At 38.5% G+C, this 26,156-nt stretch overlaps 1 protein-coding gene across 1 annotated transcript; it reads right to left on the bottom strand.

Moving 5' to 3' along the window:
• Positions 1-44: 44 nt before the first annotated feature.
• Positions 45-25,950, bottom strand: VIPAS39 (VPS33B interacting protein, apical-basolateral polarity regulator, spe-39 homolog). The gene is made up of 20 exons (XM_083371743.1): positions 25,500-25,950; positions 22,738-22,830; positions 20,039-20,141; positions 18,503-18,649; positions 17,907-17,945; positions 16,904-16,968; positions 16,019-16,075; positions 13,616-13,708; positions 11,995-12,028; positions 10,755-10,857; positions 10,644-10,671; positions 10,357-10,430; positions 8,701-8,776; positions 7,890-8,024; positions 7,444-7,485; positions 6,401-6,490; positions 5,807-5,893; positions 5,378-5,467; positions 3,583-3,687; positions 45-836 (listed from the first exon to the last, which is right to left on the bottom strand). Exons 2-20 carry the CDS (start codon positions 22,828-22,830, stop codon positions 816-818), a joined length of 1,482 nt encoding a protein of 493 aa, XP_083227869.1. The 5' UTR covers positions 25,500-25,950; the 3' UTR covers positions 45-815.
• Positions 25,951-26,156: the final 206 nt, after the last annotated feature.

Raw genomic sequence — 26,156 nt, 5'->3', positions numbered from 1 at the left:
ACTCATGCTCATCTTTACAGCCAAACAGCCAGAAAAAACAAATATAAGGGAGGTAAAGCTTTATTTACAACATGGAAAGCGAAAGATAACATGACGCCTAGAAAGAAGAAGTAGATTTGCTAACAAACTTTGAAGCATAATTAGCAAGGGCCAACTGTTTTCATTAGACCTTGAGAGAAAATATAATTTGATTAGTTCAAAATTGGTAGATTCCATGTAGAACTGAACTCACATTCTCATTGACTGAAGGGTCATGTAGTTAAACCCTCCAACATTTGATGAGGGGAATGTATGTAGGTTTACTCTTAAGAATCTTATGCAGCACTTTCCAAATAATTATCCCAGTTAATTGGTAATGGATGCTAGAATAATGTGCAGGACAGAGTTTTCATATCACTAAGAACAACAGTCTCACCCCTTAGATTCAAATGAGGGAAAAGCATATTTATTATACAGATTTTTTTTCCTATGGAAAGCTGTCCTGATCATTTCAGATGACTAGACAATGAACACGAAGTGGAAGCATTAAGTTCTTGACTCAATCAAATATGCTTCCCTTGTCTATATAATGTTATATTCCTCATATATTTATATTGTGGAGTTCAACTCATCAGACTTGTGCTTCATTGGCTAAATGTCTCTTTTGGCCAACTCTGCCTAAGAGGTTCCTTTCAGTGAAGGCTTCACAGAGGCAGCATCTTGAGGCAACAGGCAAACTGACAGTGGATTGAAATCAGTGCAGAACTGGCTTGGCAATCTTTCTCTTTGACCTCATTGAGTCAACATGAAGTGCTTCCCAAAGAACGGAGTGTCTCTCAGTTCTTCCACCGGATCTGCTGAAAGAAAAGCAGAATTGGATGTGGTTAATATAAAATATAGGGACACGGTGGCTCAGTGGGTTAGGATGCTGAGCTTGTCGATCAGAAGATCGGTAGTTTGGCGGGTCGAATCCCAAGTGCTGTGTAACAGAGTGAGCGCCTGTTACTCGTCCCAGCTTCTGCCAACCTAGCAGTTCGAAAGCACGTAAAAATGCAAGTAGAAAAATAGGGACCACTATGGTGGGAAGGTAACAGAGTTCCGTGAGCCTTTGGCATAACCACGGAGACGTCCTCGGACAAGCGCTGGCTCTTCAGCTTTGAAACGGAGATGAGCATCGGCCCCTAGAGTTGGAAATGACTAGCACACATGTGCAGGGGAACCTTTACCTTTAATATAAAATATAATCACATCTGAGAAAATAATTAGTAAATCTCTAGTCACTGAAGCCAATAAAGAAGAGGAATTTATAAATAACATGAGAAAATAGATAAAATAAGGTGTTATTTACCGTTGAAACAAGAATAGTGTTACTGAAACTAAATGATCCACTGACATGGCGTAAACCAACACAGCAATATTGATTTGAAGCCCAAAACATATTTAAAAAGTAGAAAAGCTACCAGCTTCGTTTCACTCTCACAAGCTGGATAAAGTAAAGTGAAATGAACAATCATTTCTATAAAACATGGCTCAAAAATTGTTTAATTAGATCCATTTCCTTGACATAAGTTTTTAAGCTGCTGATAGATCTTTGGAAGTTATTTTTTCTACATACTAAAATCCAAACGCAGGTGGAGGACGCTTCCTACTTGTGGTAAAATGAATAGGAGAAAAAAAAATAAGAAAAAAGATAATAGGTAAGATTTCTGAAAAGGCTAGAAATTGATGTTCCCAATCACTTTTGATAATCTATAAGGCTTCAAAATTCTCTGTGATCTCAGCTGGCACCAATAATAAGAAAGAGTAGATATCAGGATATGGATATAAAATTGCAGTAGTTAATCTTGATCATCACACCTAATGATAGCAACAGTGGCAAATTAAACATGTAACAAAACAAAGGGGTCCAAAGATAGAGCAACAAGATGTCCTAATTTCATAGTATTTATCAACTGGAGGAACAGTGGCTGAGCAAAATACAGAACTTACATTATATTGCCAATTGAGGTACGTGTGACACTATTCAGTAACGGATTTCTGTATAAACTGACTGAAATTACTTAATTTGGTACTTAGAACAAATTCTGTGATCAAAAGTGTTTAATTTTGCTGCATGTCTTTTGTGCCAGATTGATGGAGTCTAGTAAAATGCAAAATAAATCTTTCAAATCTAAAGCATGTTTATCAGTGCATTACAGAATGCCACTCTGTATCTGGATTACACACAACAGATAGCGGACAGTGTGTTTTCTGTGCTTTCAGCTTACCATGTTAGGTAAACTTAACTGATTATGGTTTAGTGTGATACATAAATCAGATCACAGGGCCCATTTGGCAAGCAATCATTCTTCTAAAAAATGATAGCCAGTCAGAAATCTTGCACATTTTTCCGAAGAACTATGTAAAAAGACAGTATGATTGCAACTTTTATCTAATTATACCTACAAGACCATAAATCACTATTAATTTATTCATTTCAATGTATTAGCTACCCAACTCTAATAGACTTATTTTTATGTTTAAACAGAATAGATAAGTAATGCTTTATACATTAGTTTCAAGTACAACAAGATATAGTTTTATTTGTAAAGAAAAGTTACCTGAACCACTTTAATAGTTGCCATAACAGTTGAAAGATTAAAAGGAGATCCTTTAACTCCACGAATGGACCTAAAGCTAAAGCCCTAAGGGTATTAATTTGAATTAGAAAAGCTTTCTTCTACATTAATAGCTAAATTCAAGAACTTATTGTCAAGGCCAAGGTTTTTCAAAATGTATCATATGGCTGCAAAAGGTACACAAGCAGAAAGGCTGAGTGAAGTAAATTGTGATGCTGTAGAATATATTTGAAAATTTGGACTTGGGAGAAAAAATATTTTTGTTTTTTACTGATTTTAATGTGTTTTACTGTTTTAGAATGTTGTTTAAATTTTTAATTATAAAATACATTCTGAATTGTAAACTGCCCAGGGCCATTCACTGAGTTGGGCAGCTATAGAAATTGAATAAACAAACAAATAAATCATTCAACATGATATCCCAAGACACATAAAGAAACGTACACATTTTGGACATATAATGCAAGAACAAACCCTCAATGCCTTTGAAGGCAGGAGAAAAAGAGGCTGGCAGAAGACATGACATCACAAGTAGGAGCAATTACTGACTGACAGTTATAGACTGGGTCATGACGAGTCGGAAGCTACTGAGCATATGAACAACAAAAGTTCAATTGCAAGAATTTTGGGATGATCCTTGTTTTGCCACTGGCTTACCCATATAAACTATAATGAGAAATATGAAATTCTCACATGGTTACAACTGGCCAATCCATCTGAACTTGAACCAGTCCTTCCCACTCCCCTCCATGTTTGCAGGCACTTCAGCTTGACTGGCTGAAAGCAGAGCTGTTTGGGTTTTCAACAACCAGCACAACAACTGCCTTTGGAGCAGAGCAGCTCGTGTGCTTTTGCTTAGACAGCAGACCCATCGAAGCAAAAACATTCTTGACATGTTGCTCTTTAGAAGTGGGAGGGTTTTTATTCGTTTTTTCCTCTGTGCTTCCTTTAACGAGTACATGTAACCTAATGTGTTCTTTCTTACTGGGTTACTCAGGATAGCATCAATCTTCTCCTCTGCTGGGGAACCCCGTTCAACTTTACATCTGTATGCCATCAGTTGCTGGCGGTCCTTCAAATCTTTGTATGTCTGGCAAATATCCAAAAGAGAAGCCAGTTAAACAAAACAACTATTTTTTTTTTATCAAAAACTCAAAATCACAGTGATCCTAGACAGTTATCACCTATTCCTTCTCAGTAACTTTCTGGAAATCCTGCTGCTTAGGCCGATATGGACTTAACAGTTGCCCCAACAAAGATTTGGAACTTTCCAAAGGTGCTTTTTCAAAAGGCAACTGGGCTTCGTTTTTCCTTGAAGACATTTCGCTTCCCATCCAAGAAGCTTCTTCAGTTCTGACTCAGTTCAGAACTGAAGCTTCCTGGATGAGAAGCGAAATGTCTTCAAGGAAAAACAAAGTCCAGTTGCTTTTTTGAAAAAGCAACCTTGGGACAATCATGACCCGGATACTGAGAAACTCCGTAGACATTTGGGACTCAACTTTTTTTGGGTGCAGAAGCACAGCACATACTATTACCTAGTTCAGACATGTCAAACTCGCGACGTCATGTGACGTATTGGAGCTTTTTCCCCATTGCCAGCAATGGGGTGGGCGCGGTTTTGTTGCGACGCATCCGGCCCACTGGAGTGTAAAGTTAACAGTAGAAGGCTAGCTTTAGCTAATACTTTCAAACCAATATTTTATTTCTACTATTAGGCTAAAATGATAATGGAAATGGGCAACATTTAGACAATTGATGATGTCTCTTAGTTGTGCTAGGTCGTAAATTCACTGACTTCTATCAAATTGGTAGGTTTTCATGGCTGTGATTATGGCTAAAGAAAAGGGCAAGTGTCTATCTGTCAAAGGCAGGAAGACTAAAACAAGATAGCAAAATATTTTCCTTATCTTCCAGAGATTTCGTTTCCTTGACCTAGAACAAATTCCAAAGAACCTTCTTGTGTGACTAGCTACCAACATGAATTTTTCTTATGCTTTATACTTAGAAGAAACACTCTAGTATGCATAGTACTGCCTGAATAATGTACTATGGAATCTGCTGGTTTTATACCTTTATTACATTTTACTGAATCAACATACATCAAGATGCAGGCAATCTGTGGAAAATTTAATGTTTAATTTATGGAAACTGAGAAGAAAGCTGAAAGCTGAAAGAGATGATGAACTCATGAGATAGGGAAGGCTATTTTGTATATCACTTAAGAGTAGCAGTCCCCAACCTTTCCGGCTTTGCGGACCAGTGGTGACGGAGGGGGGCAGTGGGAAAGGAGATGGTTTTGTGTACACAACTCCATCTGCGCAAGTACGCTACTTGCACAAATGGAGTTGCGCACATAAGTGCACTTGCCCACTGCTTGTGTGGACTGGTTCCAAATGGGCCGCGGGCCAGTACCTGTGACTTAAAAAGAGTCAACTGATTGCTTCATTGTAAGTGAGCTCCAACTGTAACGGAAGCCACATCTTGTTCAGAAGGGTCAACTGTAATATGCTGATAGTGATACATAAAAGCTATACTGAAAGGAGCAGCCAGCTGTTCTGGGATTTCTTTAAACATATCAGACACAATTTTAATAACATAAGGGGATTGAGGGAGGCAGCAGCTCTGAAATACAAGCTACAGCAAACTGCTAATGATAGTTTCTTCAGGTACTTTAGGAATAATTTAGGAATTTTTGACTAAAGAATCAACCCTTGGCTTCTCTGTCCATTCCACCATTTCCTACAGTCTCTTGGAAATGAATTTCAGCAGTGAATACATACATCGATAACAACATCATGGCACTTGTATTTCATAGCAAGGTTCAACTTTGTCTCAACGTTTTCTATTAAACGCACATATTCCTGCAGGACCTGTAGATAAAAAACAAGAAAATATCAGCAGAATATTCAGAATATTGCTCATCTCTCCTAATTTAATTCTACATCAGCTTCACCATGAGTTAACTTTATTTTACCCCAAATTATATTTCTTCACCAACTATTTTCCAAAAGGCAGATGGTCAACTCTATAATCAATGATATATTAAAACAAACAATACATATGAAACTAGAGAAATATCTCTTCTAGTTTTCATGTATGATGTATAAAATTATTTGGGAAATGAACAAAGACTTTTCAAGATGCAGGCAGCAGCCTATTGATCAGTGGAACACACCAAAACCAGACTACTGAACAGTTTGCTCACTTACCTGCACTGGGGCGTTGTTCCGCTGCATTATCTCCACCACTCGATGGAAACCAATAGGAGCTCTTTTTTTGGTGTAGCCTAACCAATTCTGAAATCACAAATGGATAAAAAGAAAATAGCAATCTGGGGATGAGATGCACTGCTAAACATTATTTAGGAGCAAGCAATAGTTATTCTTGGATAGCTCATTCACTTTTTGCATATGTCCTAAAAGAAGATGCATTCTTTCTTGGACGACGCTGCTCTCCTTTTCTGATGGAACTTACCTATAGGCAGTGCTTTTTTTGTAAAAGAAAAAGGTGCTGGAACTCACACATGTCATACAATCCGCCTTGCCTACTCTACAAGGTTCCATCCAAAAAAGGTCCCGGAACTCCGTTCTGAGCGTTCTATGAGAAAAAAAGCCCTGCCTATAGGATACATTCGAAAATTCAAAAAGAATAATTGGAACAAGTTTCTATCTTTCAATGAACTATAGAAAATCCGTTAAGCATCGTGCAAGAGCAGACAGATAAGCACATGACTGGTATAAAGAATCATTATGCCAAGCAATATGAATCAAGGATACCAAAGATTCAATGAAGGTCAGACTTACCTTTGTTGTAAACAAGGCATCCACATCATGCCAAGCTCGGAGTTTGGCACGAGCAGCCAGAGCTGTTAGCACATACTGTTTATCTGGAATCTGTAAAGTAAAGAAATGGAAATTCTAGAAACAGCTTGAGAGATTTAGACTGTGATCCAGTGTGAAGTAGTTAAAGTAGTATATTCGGTTTCAGAAGACCTAGGTTCATATCCATTCTTAGTTACAGAAGCTCACTGGATGATTTGAGGCTAATTGTTTTCTGTCAGCCCACCCGTCCTAAGTTGTGAGGAAATACTACAGGAGAAAATACTTTGTATGCTGCCCTAACATCTTGGAGGAAACTAACAATGAAAATAAAGCTAATTAAATTGTGTATCTTTAGTCATCTGTTGGTTGCTGAGATTCTTGTAATGAAAACTCAATTTCATGGCCCTTGGTCTGTTCTAGCAAGGATTTCCTTATACCTTATCCAACAACACATTATCTGGATGTTTTCCATACTTATTGCATTATTTTTCAAAGTTTTTCCTATTAACAATGAATCATGTAAAAATCACAATAATAAAACTAATAAAAACTAATAAAAACAATAGGCCGTGCAAGCAGTCAGCCTGCCTCCAAATTAAAACATATCACACATTAGTCAACACTAGCCATTCAATAAGCTGGCGGAATTCTGCACGTGAAAAGGGGGTAATGCAGCTGTCTGTAAATATAATCTATATCCCTGAACCATGGTGCAAAAGAAAATTCCTCCCAAGATCAGGCCAAATTGAACGTAATCCCAAACTCACTGTACTCTAATGAAAAGATGAGGAGCAAGTGAACAGACTTAAGGTCTTCTACTCTAGTATTATGGCTGTGAAATCAGTCTCTTAAGATCAGTACAATGGAAATTGCCCAACCAAGCCTTGTCACGCTTCACGGTTCTAGCAGCACAATCCCTTGAATACCTTCATTCCATAATATATATCTTCTGCGTACATTTCTAGGATCATTGGTCTCTTTTAGAACACGGATATGTATGCTTGGCAAACTACCAGTTTCCTTACCTTGAAGGTTTTCTTCAAGTTTGCTGGACTACTGAATGTTCCCTGGAAAAGAGCAACATTGCAACGTTTATTAAAATATTTTAACCAAGAAGAAAAAGTTGGTAACAAACGATATATATAGATTACAGAATTTTCTTCCCAAATGTGAATTAAACCATTTTACATATAAACTATTTTAAAATGTATTATATGTTATGCTTAAAATATGCCAATGTTTAACATCCAAGGGAGCCTTATCTAAACTAGCCAAATGGAGGATAATAGTATTTTTTACGTTCAGTATATCAAATACCGCAGTATGTGAAGAGTGCATTATCTATCTGAAGACTATACAATATTTCAGATGTCCACTTGCATATGGTGATATATGGCTTCTCCCTTATTCTGAAAAGACACCAAGCTCCACAGAAAAACACAGAGATCCCCATTGCTACTGCAATCCTAACCTCGGTTTCTGTGTAATGGTAGAAGCAGGAGTAGAAAAGCGTGGTGACCAATGGCATGTTTAGAATGGAAGCTTTTCTAGGGTATTTTCGAAAGATTTCTGTCTGCCCAGCTGACTCTAAATGCTTGTCATTCGCCTAGAAAAAAATCAGAACAAAAATGATTTCCATAGGGATAAAGACATCTAGTGTTACATCAAAACATTTTTTTTTAAGTTTCAAAGACAATCCGGATTAAATCCCAACAAGTGGGTTGCAATCTTTTCCATATTTACACAGAGGTATATCCTATATTTAGAAGTGTTTTCTCCTAAGAAAATTTGGACAGAATTGTGGTCTTCGTGAAATTGTTCCAGTCATTACCGGTTAGCTTAACTTACTCCAGGACATACTGAATTTCATGAAGGACGAGTAGGATAAACATTACATTAGTAATATCTGTATCCTAGCTTTATTTTTCTGAGATCTCATGGCAATAATCATGCAAGCCCAGGAAAAGATATGCCTTTTCTAAGGAGTTCTGAAACAGTCGCCCAGCATCTGCCATGGTGGCTCCATTATGGCAGGCATGGGCAACTTTTCTAGCCTTGGGGCAATATCTTTCTTTTGTTCCATGTCTACAAGGTTTATGATAGGTTTTTCTCCTTAACCCTCTAATCCAGAAATGGGGAAAAAAGGGATTTAGCATTTTGGCTCTGTCTACTTTTCTTTTTAGTTCATATAAAAAGCCAGGTGTTACAACAAAGCAGGTCGAAGCCAAGAAGTCTGGAATAATCGGCACTGTCATGTACCCACTGGCAAAGCGGGACCTTACCTCAATGATGATCTGCCTTTCCAAGAGTGTATAATGATCCTGAACATGAGCAGCATCCTCTGATGAAAAGGGCAACCTAGATTGAAGAGTGGTGGTAGTTCACTTTTTCATTCTTCTTTTGTATAGAACAGGGGTGTCAAACTGCCGGTCCACGGGCCGGACGCATCATCCGGAAGCCGCGCCCACCCCATTGCCGGCAATGGCAAAACTCTTTCGGTACGTTGTGCGACGTCACGTGACGTTGCGAGTTTGACATGTCTGGTATAGAATGTAAACATATTTATTCTAAAGCAGGTTCAGTGAGGCAATCTCCAATTGGGTATCCTACAAGTTACCAAAGAATAACCCTGGCCTAATAAACTTTACAAGCTATTTACTGAATACAAAGAGTGCCGTGTGGATCAAGGTCAAAGGCATGCCATACATTCTACTTGCCAAAGTAGTCAGTAGACATCTATGAAAAGCTCATACAAGCAGGCTCTTAAGCAACCGATAATTAGACATTACAATGCATTAGAACCTGGTAATGTTTAGGTAATGTAGCAGCAGCTATTGATAGTGCTATTCTTTATTAATTTATCTATGTTTCTTTAAAAGCTTTTCATGTGTTAACAAGCAAAACATTTTGAGGCAGTGATTTTTGTTTCCTACAGTTGAACTGTGGTTTTTTGGTCCTAAATATGCTGGTGTGGCCTTATTATTACAACTGTAGGGAAAAACATCTCCCAATCTATATACTATGAAGTGCATAAGTCTCTATAACTACTAGATAACCCATACCCATCTCATTTCAGAGATATTTTCTCACCTAAACAGAGAAGCAGAATGACCAGGGAGCAAAAAAAAAAAGCAGTGGGAACAGCAGCAACTTCCAATTTCTTGCCAGCTTCGCCATTACATTTCCCGGTGGGAAGATGGCAGGGAGCATCTGAAAGCTCCTCTCCCCCTCCTCCCTTTTTTTAGCAGGCAGGTTATTGGCTGCTGCTCGGTGGGGGGGGGGGAGAGTGAAGGATTGCAAGGCAGGCTGGGAAACTGTCACAGAATGTTGAAAATGAAGTTCACATGACCACATCAGCTACAGCCAGTAGGACTGAAGCAGCCACAACTGCCCCAAATTTCATTCCCCCGGGAGTCACAGATACCAGATTTTGGACACATTCAGTAAGTATTTGAGGTATCCTGGTTCAAAGACTGTTGCCCTATGATGCACCATTTCACACAGTTAAAGGTCATAGCAAAGGTTTTAGTGGTAAAAACTGTACATGGCATTCTTTTCCTTATTCGTCCTTTCTTCTCCCTAAAGAAAAGCCTCTTCCTTACAGCTTTCCATAGTTTTTACTTTGTGGGAAACAATAAGACTTCCTTTGACTCAGCCTTCCATCCTTCCGAGGTAGGTAAAATGAGGACCCAGATTGTTGGGAGCAATTAAGCTGACTTTGTAATAATGCCGCTTGGGGTGTGTGTGAAAGCCCTAATAAGCAGGCATATACATAGAATGAAGGCTACTGCTAAGCTTGTAAGCCGCCCTGAGTCTTCGGAGAAGGGCGGGATATAAATGGAATTAAAATAAAATAAATAAATAAATTCTCATTACTTCCACAAGTTCTTTGCCTCTAAGGCTTATTCTCCTTTTATTTCTCCATAACTCTCACTTACCCAATGCAACTTTTCAGAAACTCCTTTCTTTTCTCAGCATCCAAGATAGTCAAATGTTCACGGTATTGAGTCAGCTGGAGATGGTGGAAACAAGACAAAACAGGCTCAGATGAAGTATTCAATCAAGGCTGGATAGCCCTGGCCACATCTACTCAAATGTTTTCCCTCCAGAGATAATGGGAATGTAATTTCCATTTTTCCTGAGAATAAGTATTGTGTGGCTTGCCTTCAATTTCTCAGCATATTATTGTTTCCTTCCACTAAAAAAGAGTCTAGGCAATACTCACTGCAGCTTCCTCAGTTCTGTCCAGGAATCTAGAAAGGAAAAACATGTGTCAGACCTGTTCAATTTCCTAATCAGACATCAGTTTTGGTTGTATGCTCACAAGGGCTTTTACCTCAACAAGTCTAGGAGAAGTTTTTGGTCTCCAGCCTCCTTGAGAAAATGTATTAAATGGCGCAAAGCAACTTGCCGCATCTCCAGCTCTCTGAACAGGATCTCTAGTTGTAAAGAGAAGAAGTGCTTGTCTAACAAGATCAGGTCTGAGTAATCCCCTCACTCTTTCTTTTGCTTAAGTATTTCACATCTGTTGGCCATCCTGGAAAGAGAGGATGGGAAGGGTAGTCCTATACATCTGGAGGCCACAAGGTTGGGACAAATCAGCTTACTACATGGTCAACTAACTAGAAGAAATGAAAGGATCACCCTAGATATGCCAGCTCACTGCACGTCAGCGCACTGCCTGTAGCTAATTGATGGAATGGGGGCAACAAAATGTTGGATTATAAGGGAGTCTCTAATTTAGAAGTTCCAGCTCGAAAATTTGGTTTTTGTTGTATTTGTGGCATGTTGCTACAATATGTAAAATCTGAGCAGTATCCTTATCATTAAAAGGCAATGATGCAATGTAACAATTAATGAGTCAAAAGAAAGAGGGTTAGTATGTGATTCAATATTGGAATTAGGAATTAGTTTTAGCTCAACAACATTGTGGTTCATCTGCTAGTTTAGGGCTAAATTAATTCCCTGTTCAGCTTTGTTGTCCAACAGCTGACAAACTGAGAGAGGATAGCCTTATTTTATATGTGATGGAAAAGGTAGTTTATGTGCTGCAAAAGTTCTAACAAGACAGAAAATCTCACACACTTCACAGTAAGCCAAGGATAGAAAAAATTGAACTCATCACCAAAACAGATGTTCTGTATAGGATGTAATATGTAGCATGATCGTATTTATGGCAGTGTTTTTCAAACTTGGCAAATTTAAGAAGTGTGGACTTCAACTCCCAGAATTCTTCAGCCAGCATGCACGCTGGGCGTTTCTGGGATTTGAAGTCTACACGTCTTAAGGTTGCTATGTTTGAAAAAACTTATCTATGCTGATGAATGGGAACTGACCTCTATGCTCAATAAATCCAGTTATAACCAACAATGTTTACCCCGCTATAAAGGAATTACATCTAATTCATGTTATAAAACCAATGATTTATATGGTTTAAAATATAATTTTCTTTGCCTAAAATCATTGCCTTGAAAAGCACAGGGGATCTGTCAGCTTGACTTGTATGAGAAGTAGGCTATACATACTTTATACACATACATTTATAAATCTAACTGGGAATCCTGGACATTACATACCTTTCCTTAAGGTTCTTTTCAGAAAAATGAGTATCTGCAGAAAAACAGATCGAGCATCATAATTATCCATTCATCCATAATTGATTGATATCTTGCCTTTATTTGTATAACTGCTAAGAGAGATCTTTATAGATTTACAGCAAAATGTCATCAGTATGCTGACAACACTCAATTTTATTTCTCTTTTCATCAGATTCAAGTAGGCAGTGAAAGTGATGATTTGGCTGTTATCAACAAGAGCCAAAATTGAAGCTCAGACCAGTTCTTACATTGATGTGACTGGAGTTCAGTCTCTTCTAGGACTGCACTCTGCCCTAAAGGATCAGGTTTGTCCTTCTGCATCCATCTTTAATAACAAGTTCCCTCTGTGGAACAAAGTAGCCTCAATGCCCCTTGGATACACTCCTTTCTTTATTCCTATTTTTTAAAAACATTTTTAAAAGTATCTTTATTAACAAAATTAAACAAAAAGCTAGTGCATGCAGAATGCCAATCTCAAACAATCTTTATTTTCAAGAATGCTCCTGGGCCCAGGGTAAGCCTTGGAGGCGTTCTCAGAAAATAGGAAATGTAGTGAAAAATAGTCAACATTTTCTTTGGAAATATGCTCATTTGCCCACAATAAACAAAACAAAATAGATAATGATGTGGGTAAAGAGGCAATAAAAGACTAGAAAATGTGTGGGGAAAACATACAGTGTGTATCCATTCCTCATTTAGCAGTTCTATTCTGATCCAAAAATCACTGAGTCCTGCCATCTTATTCAGATAAAGTTCTCTCATATAGCATCCTGTGCCCATTTTTTGTTTTTGCCTCTTTGAAGGGTGGAAATATTGTTTAAATAATCTCTTCCTGAGCTGCTTTTCTCCGCAGTGGAGATCTCCCTAAAGAGTGCTAATCACAAATTAACAAATTCAGCCTCTGTGACTTTGTTGACTGATTGGTTCATCAAATTTACTTGGTGCGTATCTCACAGAAAGCAACTTTGGACAGCATACTGTATGATCAATTAGCGGATTTGAACCCTCTCACCAGCTTGCCCTGCTGCCTTAAACTGACCTGACATTAATCAGTTTCATACTGAATACCATTTTTTTTGTCAGAGAGGTAAAATATGTAAATATGAGCATAGGTTGGGAAAAAAAATCTCATTATTATTTATTACCATCATATTTGTTAATAATTGCTAACCAAAGTAACTGCTAAATAAGCAGTGGCTGTAGTTCTGCCTTTTCATAAATGGCCACTCTCACATTGGCAACTATTTTGTAAAGGTGTTGGTAACATCATCCCCAAATTTCAAAAGCGCTCACTAGTTCAAAAACATTGGGGACCCCTGCTTGCATGATAATTTGGGTTTTTGACATTTTAAAAATTAGAAAATATTTAAGGCATCTTGTAAGATTAATTGCACTCTTCATTTCTTGGAGGCAAGGGTAGCTGAAGCAAGGCCTTGCCTTCCAAAACAACAGCAAAACGAAAAAGGCAATTGCCTCATCCAGAAAACCCCACGAATTTAGGGAAATGATTTATGAAAAAAGTAATATAAAAGTCATCGCATACACAGAAATAGAAGTTAAATGGTTGTCCCCCCCCCGCCATGATCAGAACAGGACTTACAGCTGTAATAACATTCCCATCATGCAGTGCAACAGCTTCATCCAGCAGCAGGAATTTGTCCTGCAAGGAATGGAATCTTTCCAAGGAACACACCTAGAGAAGAAAGAGATTCATAAAGAAAAACAATATTGGAAAGCTCTTGGCGGGGTGCTCATAATGTACTAAGGTGTTTGCAATGGAACTACACTTGCTTACTTGTTTGTGTGAGCAATTCCAGAGACCACTGGCGGAAGTGATTGTTTTCAGGGGGACAGCTTTAGCCTAATTACAAGCCCCAGGAACTTCAGCCACTGAGAAAAACACTTTGTCATTTTGTACTAGGCCTCAAGTGGTAAACACTGTATTAGGAATTCTCTTTCTAGCATTTTCAAGAGAACCTTGAAATCGTTCTAACTCAACTGCACGTGCCAAGTGTTCAGGCAGAACCTCAGTCGTAACTCTGAGGATCCAGAAGAATTGGAGGTTCCCTTTATAGCTCCCTGACAATTCTTCCTCAAGTAATCTGTTATTTCCTAATCTCCATGGCAAAGGAAACACTGGGCAGTACCTCCCACTTTGCAAATCTCACTATAAACAATTCCTTAAGAAATCTAAGATACTTCAAAGGCATTAAAGCTATGCAAATTGTCAAGAGATATCTGATTGGCAGGTCTAATGCAATTGATTGTGGATCGTCTCTATGTCTTCTAAATGTAGCTTTCTTCCATCTAGCCATCAGTGCAGAGTTCTGAAGAATTAAAACTAAACTGATGGATTATTTTTTTACTCTGAGATTGGCACAACATAGTGTATAATTATAATGTAATGAAAATGTAAATAAGATTATGGCAGTGGTAGCAATTGATAATCTCCCATTGGCAGTAGCGTAGCGTGGGGGGTGCAGGGGGGGCCGGCCGCACCGGGCGCAACATCTGGGGGGGAGGCGCGCTCGCACTGAGCTGCTCAGGGAGCCCCAAGGGCTGCACAGAGTCGGCTTGGCTCCGCTCTCGAGCTGCTCTTTCTTGCAAAGCGAAACGAGTCCGGCAGGTGAGATGGGCGGCCACATAAACTGAATAAAATAAATAGAAGCGCCCAACTCTCTGCCCAGGCTCAGGCCAACCGCAAGTGCCCCGCAGGCGCCCCGGCAGGCTTGGCCGAGCAAAGATGGACCCGCCAGCCGGCCGGCCTACCTTCGTGCGCATGCGTGGCTTTATTTAGTGGGGCTCACGTGCGAGCTTGAATGCAGCGGCTCTTGCAGGTCGGAGCCCCGCCCAGCCGCCCTCGAGAGGGACCCGGAAGCATCCTGCATGCGCGCGACTCTTCTTGGAAAGTCTACGCCGCTGCGGGGTGCGTCTTTTTGGCGGTACCGTGACGTCACTTGCCTTGCCCCGGGTGCTGACAACCCACGCTACGCCACTGCCCATTGGTCTTCAATGCAGAGGACTCATTTCCCTTTGCACAGCAAGATGTCAAAATGGCTTTCCAGCAGAAAAGGAAACTACCAATAATTATATTTCCAGGTGATTATGCAAAAGCAGTGTGAGAAACCCTTCCAAATAAATACATTAATAGTTAAAAAGTAGGTACAAAAGTAAGAATAAAAATGTTCTAATTTCTGTACCGATAATCCTCGAGTTATGATGGCAAATGGAACTAAAAATTCTACTGCTAGCTAAAAGACAGCAATCCCTGCAGTCCTGGCTGCTGTTGTTAATTGAATTCCACAGCTGCTAGATGAGGCAACTTTCTGCTGGCTTCCCACAACCCAGGCATTGGGAAAGCAAGCAGGAACTTGCAAATCCCAGGTGGCTTGCAAGGAGGCAAATGGCTGCTGCAAGGTGGAGGAAGGCATCAGGGAGTGCTTGATGGTGCAGGGAAGACATGGTGAGTGTTGGAGAGAGTCAATGGCAGTGTGAGGGAGGAGTGCCGAGGCTCAGAGAGGGTGTGGCAGGGGGCACAAGGGGGAAAGGATTGGAAAGGGTGTGCAAGAAATGCACGGTGAAGGTTGGGGAGTTATGTGATGATACAAGAAGGTGCACCAGAAGCAAAGGAGGTGTGGGGAGGTGCGCAAATGGAGGAGATTTACGACCAACAACTTGCACCCTTCTCTGCCATTTTCTTCATTGACTTTCTGGGGATGCTGGCAGAAAAGGTTGCAAATCACTGTCACATTACTGTGGCCATTCTGCAAGTGGTTGTAAGTGCAAGCCAATTGCCAAGCCTTAGATTGCAATCACCTGACTGCGAGATATTGGTACAGTCACAACAATGAGAACCGGTCATAATCACCATTTGTTTAGCCCCACTGTAACTCTGAATGGTTGCTGAACGAATGCCTGTGGGCCAAGAATTATCTGTTAGTTTTTAACCTTTCTGAAACGTAAGATGAGCTTTCTGAAAGCTCATCCCATTTCCACTTCCTACCTTGCCTCTCTGCAGCCGTCTTACTGTATCATTAGGGCTCCAATCAGAATTGTAATCCTGAAAGTGTAAAAAGAGTAAAAAGAGTACCTTGTTTTGAAAGATCCAATTATGATTTCTGATTAAAAAATATGGGGGAGAGAGAGAAATAACACTTTAAGCATCCTACCAGGCAACTCTCAGGAGACCTTTAAAATAATCTAGGAATACAACACATAGGCAGATAGAGATCTTGGTTTGGAACCTATGTTTCTTATCTGTCACTAGTTTAATCACTGAGAGAGCTAGGGCATCTTTTGCCTGCAGACGTGAAGCCAAAGGAGAGATTTTGATTTTGATCTCTCAGCAAATAAAGGAGCAGATGAACTTGTTCTATTACATTTTGGATAACAGGATTAGAACCAGAGAACCAATCTACGAGGGTAACAGGGTTGAATATGTTGTCCCATGAAGTTTGGAGGACTTCAAACAAAAGTTGTATAACCCCTGATTTTAGCTGATCAAGCATCAAGGAATAGTTTGAGCCAGATGACAACTAAAGGGTTTCTATGATTCTATGATTTAATCTCTTTTTTTCTTCAAACATTAATTAAGAAGAAAAAACTCTTTTAAAACATGGAACTTGCTTCTAAAGCAATATATTTGCCTAGGAAAACACTGTTAGCAAACCAGGCTATAATTATTGTTTTGTAAGCTTCCAATTTCCTTGCCTAGCCTTATAACACAATTATATGCATAGCGTATGCATATGCACAAAAGTGTGCTCAGTTGTTTAAATGTCCTTGGGCAAAAAGAGATATGAGATTTTACATTTAGGATAGGGTTTAGTCAATTGACTCTAAACTATTTAACTCTCTCCTTCCTTCAGATTCCAATAAATATACTAACCTTATAATCTCCTTTTGGTCTACGTAATTCTGGAGCATAATTTTTAAATCCTGTGTCTGTAAGAGCTGAAAAAAGAAGAGCAGACATTTTAAACTTTCTGAATTAAGTTCTCATCTTTCCATGCTATTTCGCCCCTTCTATGGTTCAAAGTCACCCAAGTTTGATACAGCACAAGTTAACAATAATGCCAGTTAAAGTAAGAATAACAAAGAGTCTGAATGCACAAACAAAAGTACCTGTTTCCAAAAACCAAAAGAAGCAAATAATGAGTTTCAATGTATTATTTGCCAGAGTCCAAATACTATCCTGATTCTTGTTTAATTATGCTTTAAATATCTCACTGAAATGTTCAAATGCCAGTTTGTCCTTCTTCCCAAATGCCATTTCAAAAACCTTTGAAGACCTGAAATTTATGCTGAAAGCCGCCCTTAGTCATTTTGAAATGAGATGGGAAAAATTAAAAGAAATAAATAACTTCAGGCATGGGGTCTGGAGATTGGGTGAGCAATCAGTGTAATTTGGGGGGGGGGAGATGACTGCTGTTACATGGATTTGATTAAATTTTCTTTTATTATTTTCTTGCTCTATTTTGTTCTGTTGGTTTTTAATCTCCTGTTAACCACCCAGAGATGCAACTGGCAAGATAGAAAACTATATAAATATAATAAATAAACACCTGAATCTGCTTTGTGGTGACACTTGATTGCTTGGCTGCTTCATTTGGATATGCTACAAGGAGTGGGCTGCAGTTCTGCTCTATGGAAAGATATACATACTCCTCTATGCAGAGACAAACCTACTCCTGTTCTCCAGTCTCAGCATGGAACAAGGACTGCAACTTCTACTAGCTGCTATATCCTGGCTTGCTTTCTTAATGGCAGGGCCAAACCTTACACTACATCCTGAACTGAGAGCATATATGAAGATGCAGCTAATTTCTCCAATGGTGTATGGGAAACAACCTTCCTTTTAGCAAGCTTAAGACTAAATTCAATCTTCTTACCATCTGAAAGTGATTGAAAACTCCCATGTTTATTTCTTCCTAGAAGTAAAGCACAAATATGAAAGACAGGAATGAAGTCTTAATTTTCTCTAATTAGAAGCCTATTCAACCACTAACTGTAAAATAAATGCCAAACAGCATACATTAAGATGTGTAATTGCACATCATCTAAGTACATCTCATTTAATAAGGTTGAACAATGGCTGAAGACTGGATAGATTTTTTTTTCCTTTTCTCAACCACCAAATTTGCCTATGCTGCATCTATCCTGTTGCCAAAACTGTTAATTCAACTGGAAATATAAAGAGAAGGAAACATTCTATTTCACATAAAAACATTTAAAAAGCATTAAAAACAGTGACTTTTGCACAGTAAGATACTAGGTAATAAGCATATGGAGTGCATAACAAATGTTACCTTGCACAGACCCGCTACCAAAATAGACAAACAACTGCTCTAAGAATATTCTGCCAATCGCAAGTTAAGGCAAGAGCCAGGGAAGAAGAAATCTTTGGATCAGGCAAGCTGAGAAATGTAATTCTGATGCTTCTGAGGATAGCTCTGTTGGACAAATGCCCCTGTAATCAATATCCTACCTTTAAAAAAGCTACTCAGTGAGTAAGAAGAGGATTGCTTGGCTAAAGCTGCATAGGAAGAGCCTTTGTGCTGACTCAGATCCCTCCCTTCAGAGGTACTGCTGCTACCACTGCTGGAGGCAGTCTCTTTGATTGACCACGAAATGCCTAGAGAGAGAGAGAGAGAGAGATCTGCAAAAAGGGTATCATTCTTTAGCATAGAAAAATGTTATTAAATTTTATCTATTTTGAAAATGGCAAATTATCAACTAAACAGGAAATGAAACAGTACGCTTGGTATAGATATCATGATACTTTATAACAGTAGAATGACTTTTTAGATATTTTGACTGTTTTCTGCTTGATAAAATAGTTTTATAAGAATTTTTATAAGCCAGTGATTTCAACATATTAAATATATAATTTTAGATATTTGGTATCTAAATATTTGGACTTTTTTTTCATTTTTCTTGTTTTTCTCGTTGTTTAGGTTTGTTGTAGGTTAGTATTCCAAAACATGGTTTTAGCAGCAGGCCTGGAGACCACGAATGGAGACCAAGGAGATCAAGTGGCTGATTTGATTCTGTTGTTGCCGTCATGGGGGATAGGGTGGGGTTTTTTTTAATGGGCTTTATTATATGATGGATTTTTCAAACTTTGTAAGCCACCTGGAATCACCTATATGTGAGTTGCATAGCTATATAAATTTATTTAATACATAAATATTTTTATAATGATCCTTTTTACAGCTCAAATCTGTCATTACCAATTTAACATTCTTAAGGATTTATAGCTGTTGATCTGGCATTATCAGATATTCCAGTTCTTTAGTTTATGATAAATAAGGGATTTCCTTTGAAGTTATTGGAGAGACTATGTGTCAGGACCCACCCCAAACCACGTCTTAGGAAGACAAAATTCTTGGAGTCAAATCTATTCCAAAAAGAATCTTTACTATGACATGCTTGGTTGTAGGAATACGAGACAGGACTTAATATTATTCCACGAACTAACCCTTATAAAGAGTTCCCGGTTTAACCCCCCTTAGCCCCATTTGGTCAGTCCCCCATCCTTTATCTCGTATCATCCCTCTCGTGGGAAAAAGGAACTTAGGACCTTTCATGTTTATTGCTCTCTTCCGTGACACAAGCCAGATGCTAGCCCCGCCTTTTGTTTCCCCAGTTCAAAAGGCTTCTCCTTTCCTTTGAAATGCCTAATACCAGTTCAATACACATCCATTCTCTTCTCTTCGAGAGATGGCAGAATCCATGGAATAACGTTTGAAACATTCCATTTATGAATATGATATAAATGGATTCTGACACTGTTGTTTACTTTCAATTACTTTCTTCATTAGATTTTCCTTACTAAAAAAGGAAATTTGGGCAGAAGAAAATGAGTGAAGGAATGAACCCATTAGACCTTGCCACTACCCAAACTTTAAACATGGAACTTCTCCAAAATGCATTTTGGGTGCAGTTCTTATTGACAGCTCTGCCATCAACCAAAATACATAGACTTATGCTTTCAAATCAAATGAAGTACTATTTAACTTACTGCCCACACGTTCCCCACTCCAGTTGAACCTTTCAAGGTCATCATCATCATCATCATCATTAATATCTGGAAGGCTATTGACTGCTCTCTTGGATTCCTTCAGCTAGGAATAAAAACAATGTTAGGATGAAGCCTTGATTTCTTCAGAAAAAAAATATATTTTTCCTAAATGGCGCACATATCTATTCTTAGATACAAAAAAAGTTCAAGGTAATATCAATTATTCCAAGCATCTGAATCCATCTATAGATGGATAAAATATTAATAAATTTAATGCCTATTTTGAGTTACTCACTATATCTTTCCTTAAGTTCTATTATATTTTATTTGGCATCCATATTTCACAAACTTTGAATTTATTTATTTTGGTGTTTTAGTCAGTCTTGACTCCGACAATTACTGGGCTAAGTCCATGCAGTTTTGTTGGCAACATTTTTGGAAGTGGTGTGCCCTTGCCTGCTTCCTAGAGTTAAGAGAAAGTAACTCGCCCATGTTCACCCTGTTAGCTGTATGCCTGAAGTGAGAGTAGAACTCATAGTCTCCTAGTTTCTAGCCTGGTGCCGTTAATCACTAGACCAAATGTTAAAAAGGACTTTAGTATTACAGAGAAATTCAGACATACTAACTCTGTACAAATCTGTGTCATATTTATTATCTTCATCTTTATACTTAGTACAAAAAAACATTTTGCTCTTGAAAATCTAACAGTGACTTGGCAGCAAGCAGGATCTATAAAACAGCATAAAAACACTGTGGAGAATTTTCCTCTACTGATTGAATTCAAACACATTGGTCCTATAAAATGACTAGAACTTCCCTAGATGTCAAATCAAAGGCCAGAATGTCCTGAAAGTCGTTTTTGCTTCCCAGAATCAGATCATTTATCTCCTATTCCATCCTGAATACAACCGAGGGACACTAGGTTATTATACTTTGTGTTCTGACTAGAGTTTGAGCATTTAGTGGGACCGCTGTATTTTGTATTGTGTGGCACCACTATAAGATAACTCATCTCTTAAGATAAACCCAGGTTTTACAAACATTCTTCTCAACAAAATATTAGCTCTGTCATAACTCCATAGGTTATATATCAGCCATTCCTAAATTTCTTGAAATGTGCACTGCATTACAAATTCTAATTAAACCTGAGAAACCTGAGCATATTTTATTTCAGTTTCCAATGTTTAAGTTGAATAAAGACCAGAATGTTCTCCTTCTATAGAATAACCACTCTTTTCCTTTTCTTATATGAGGCTGCTTTAAAGTGATGCCGCAACCCAATGCATTCTGAAGCCCTTCTTCTGAATCATTTTTAAAACTTGCATAGCCTTACTATGTTAGGGTTAGGACTGGTAGAACTGGAACAGTACTATACATTGATGAATTTCTAAACTAGTGGTCCTGTTATAGGATTCTCACCCAGGATCCTCCTCCATCATTGGCAGTAAAAACAATACGTTTAGGCACTATAACCAGAGTTCCTACACACTAGCCTCACTTTTCTGAAGGGGAAAGTCTCAGCAAAGTTAGTTTCCTAGAAGCCCAGATTTTAAAGATGCCTCCTTATTGAAGCACTATCAAGCACTATCTCCTGAAGTAGAATAGAACTATTTGAAGATACTTCACGGGCTCAGCGCTGTCCCAATCACCTCCTTTTTAAAGAGTTGGTATCATATTTAAACCAGATTCTTTCCTATATAATGTGTATGAAAATAAACTCCACAACTTTTCGCTTCAATAGCTTGAGCCCTTCCTCAATCATACATACCAAGAAGCACTAACTTTTGTCCCTCTGTTGAGACATCAGATTAGCTAATCTCAATGTACACATGTTGTACTTTGACAATAAAGGTTTATTATTAGAATGTACTCTGTGTGCATCATAACTTTTTAAAGGTTCATTCATTCCTACATTCTCATCTGCAAACACTTCAATAAACTCATAGCAGAGAAATCCATCTGTTAGACTAAAAGGCCCATTTTGTATAAAATGGCAAATGGACTTGTCTGTTACATCCAAAGTCCCTCAAAATCGTGGGTTTACTCTACATATTCACAAATACTTTCACATGGAATAAAAATCTAAAACTATGAGAAAACTACACACACAAACACACACACACACACACACACACACACACACACACACACAAGCGGAACTGTTCCAATATATTTCTTCATCAACCTTCAACTTGTCATCTGGAAAATAAATATTATCTTTTCAATCGTAATTGGGTTGTCATTTCACAGATATTTCCTTGTCAGATTCCTCAATGCCTTCAATAATGACAGAGCTTCTAAAATACTTGAAAAGTTCTTAAAAATTCAGGGAAATATTCAGAGATGTCTCGAAAACAGCTCATGCTGAACTGTATAGCACAATAAAACACAAGCACAGGAAATGTTTTATGTTTTACGATATATATATATATTCACAAATCATAAGAAATAAAAACTACTTTTTAATGGAATGAGGAAATTCAGTTCTGCACCATGTATCGCATAAATTACACACATCCAAACAAATGTGATTAACAGTTCTGCTTCCAATTTATAACAAAATTTGCAAACCAAACCAAAGCAAAAATAAGATATAAAACTCTAATTCTGTATGCATATTCCTACTTTCTTCAGAAATTCAGGCAAGGGCATGAAAATGCACTCTTTTCACCATTTTGTTTCATGATTAAAAACTATACCTGAAGCAGTTCATCATCTTCATCATCAAAAGTAAAAGCCTTACATTTGGAGCTGTTCCAATATTCTTCTTCATCAACCTTCACCTTGTTCATCTGCAAAATAAATATTATCTTTTCAATTGCAATTGGGTTATTGTTTCAAAAATATTTCCTTGCCGGAATCCTCAATGCCTTCAATAATGGCAAAGCTAATATACTTGAAAAGTTCTTAAAAATTTAGGAATATATTCAAAGATGTATTGTCTCGAAAACGGTTCATGTTGAACTGTATAGCACAATCAAACACCAGCACAGGAAATGTTGTGTAATATTTTGTATTATGTCATAAAACGCTTTATGATGTCATAAAATATTTATAAAATTTGCCAAATTTTTATTCCACTCAAGTCATGGTTCCTGGATTTGGGATGTATTCTGTTCATTTGAGATATCTAGATTCAAAATGTTTTGCTCTAGGATGCACCATTTTGGCCAGTTAAACATTATGGACATAAGAGTTTTAGTAGTATATAGATATATTTCCTTTATTCTATTTAGAAACAATCAACTGAGTAACTGCACATAAATATACATTTCCTGTAAATATCCAGAGTACAGCATTATTGTAGCCAAATGTTCAGAAAAGGATTTGTATGCTGGATATTCTCAAAACTATAATGCATAGCCGCTGAAACAAAAGTATCAATCTAACTCAGCGGCTCCCAACCTTTTCTATACACCGCATCCCTAGAACACTTCTGATATATTTTCACACCCCTTAAAAAAGTTCAAAATAATGAATTACGCATATACACTATAATTTTGAAACTTCTAAACTCAAGTTTTCGCACCCCCTGGAATATCGTCTTGCACCCCAGGTTGGGAACCCCTGATCTGATACCTATGAATAACATACTATGAGACAGCTCCAAGAAAAAAGTGGCAGAATATCCTTCTACTGCCATTGGTCCTAACCTATTCTACTGACATTGCTCCATTGCCATTTTGATGTATCACTTGTCAATACATTCTGAACAATATTTACACATATCTGCACTTTTACAGAACTTCTATTTGCATCCATGAAATACCAATTGCCAAAAGTACCCCCACACAGCCTTCCCACAGGATGTCAGTTCTCATACCAAGATAAAAACCAAAGTCAAAACTATCAAAATTATATTTCTCAAAATACTTTAATATTCTTTTAAATAAATAATCAGTGAAACATAGCTCAACTGAAATGAACATAGCTATTAAATAGGAGCCACACATTTCCCTCATTATTTTTCAAAGATTCACTGCATTTGTAGCATAGCAGTTATCAGTAACAAATACATTTTCGGAATACTGTCTGTTAAGTAATTGCTATATGACTGGGCTATTTACTGTTGAATGTCATTCTAAATGGTAAGTATATAAAGTGTAGAACAAATTAGCAGTGCAATTTTATAAGGGTTTTTTTATTGGAGATTTAATCACTGATCTGGAGCCAATTGTACTCATGGAAAATTAACTTATATACTGTTCTCAGGTACTTTACAACTATACCTTTTGCAGCAGTTCAACAATGATAGATTTCATACATGTACACTTGTCTATGTCTGTGATGTATTGGACAAAAAAGGCACATCTACAGAATATTTCACACTAAATAAGGAGTACTAATCTTCGGTGCCATCGCCAAAACAAAGCTGCAAATAAATTTGTCCTGGATTTGTTCCGGACATTTAATCCATTCACCTTCTCCTTATTAGGGTTGAAGGGATTTTATTGTGTTTTTGATTTTAGTATAAGTTTGACATTAGCAGCTATTTTATATATAGTAACCATTTTATATTGATACTTGTACTGTTATCATGTAATCATTGTTTTGTTATTTTGTAATCATTATTTTGTAGTCAGATACTTTATGTAAAGTAAAAGCCTCATATTAAAGGGGAGGGGGAAAAGGAGTTATGGTGGAGCCTGGGTTGCCGTGTATGAGTCATCATCTAGCAATTATTTTTCTGTGCCTTTTGGTTCCTAGTACCAAGACCCGATCTCTTTGTTCTGGAAAGGTATAAAAGGTGGAAGACATCTTTCCTGCTTGCTTGCCTTCATTCCTCTACCAGCCACGAAGAGGAATCAGGCAGCCCCTCTCTGTTTTGATCAAAATAAAGATGTAATTCTTTGTTGAAACCTCGGCTCAGGAGTTTCTTTTGGCTCTTTTAAAATTCCTGAGTAACGCTGGGGCCATTGTGAGGCTAAGTGGGAAACCTTACATGATCCTGGAGGGAAGGCCCACGTTTCATCTTCATCCTCAACTGTAATTATATTTTAACAACATTTTAATAACTTGGGGGAGGAGAACAAAATCGATTTTTTTTCCTTTGCCTGTCCCAAGCTTAAATGGGGGGCGGGGGGGGGGGAGAGGGTTAGGGGAGGCCGAGATCCGTCTGAGAGGCGACACCGTTCACCTATGCCAGGGGTAGGCAACCTCGGCTCTTTTATGACTCATGGACTTCAACTCCCAGAATTCCTGAGCCAGCATGGCTGGCTCAGGAATTCTGGGAGTTGAAGTCCATGAGTCATAAAAGAGCCGAGGTTGCCTACCCCTGACCTACGCGAATTACAAGGGATGATCCGTGCAGCAGCAGCAACAACCACCTCCCTCCCGCACGGAATCCAGCTCAACCAGAGGCAGCTTCTATGTTCTCCGCCCTAAACTGATGGGAGGAAGCGGTGCGCCCCCAACCGAGAAAGAACTGTCTTCCCCAAAAGAAACAAGCCGACCCAGATACCCTGGAAGAAGCAGGCCAGACCACGAGAAACGAGAACGAGCGAAGCGGCCAAGTTTCCGATCATGCGGGGTGGCGGTCCATGTTCAATAGCGAATCCGCCCTTTTCCCGGCGGAACGACTCGGTTGGGTCCCCGGCTCTCGGATGCCGCCGTAGCCAGGGAGAGTAGGCTGCCTCCGAAAAGCATCACGGGAGTGATGTCTTCCAAGCTGTAGCCTCGTCTTTCATATATCAATAAGATATCGCTGCTTAAGGAAACTACAAATCCCAGCACGTCCTCATAGCTTGGTTTCCCGGGACGAAACGCCTTAAAAAAAATTTGAACTAGAAGTTGAAATATAACTTCCAAGAAGGCATACTTCCTCTTCCGCTTCCTGGTTTACTTCGCTTTCATGACTACGGGATCACGGAGGAGACAATATTCTTCCCCACTGCGCGGTGCTCGCGTCAAACAGCTAAATGGCTAAGAAGCGTACCCGGTTAAGATACTGGTTAGCGGAGAACGTGAAGATAGTATGTGCGCAAAGGATTGGCTTTTGCGCAAAAATGTAAATTTGGGCTTCTGAATGAATGAATGTGCGTTACTGTAATTCGTTTGAGTCAAAACTCACACATGAAATATAGCCACGAAAATAATAGACGTAACAGAACTTCGAAAA

This window comes from Vipera ursinii (genome assembly GCF_947247035.1).
Source record: "Vipera ursinii genome assembly, chromosome: 1".
NCBI lineage: Eukaryota > Metazoa > Chordata > Lepidosauria > Squamata > Viperidae > Vipera > Vipera ursinii.
The sequence above is the reverse complement of the archived record's forward strand: the minus strand, read 5'-3'. Positions and strand labels throughout refer to the sequence as shown.

Excerpts from the sequence above, each read along its gene's own strand:
- VIPAS39 (XM_083371743.1), bottom strand. The coding sequence starts at position 22,830 with ATGAACAAGGTGAAGGTTGATGAAGAAGAATATTGGAACAGCTCCAAA. Across the intron at positions 10,672-10,754 it reads CTTCTCCTAGACTTGTTGAG|ATTCCTGGACAGAACTGAGG; the intron begins GTAAAAGCCCTT and ends TTTCCTTTCTAG. Across the intron at positions 7,486-7,889 it reads ACCATTACACAGAAACCGAG|GGAACATTCAGTAGTCCAGC; the intron begins GTTAGGATTGCA and ends GCTCTTTTCCAG.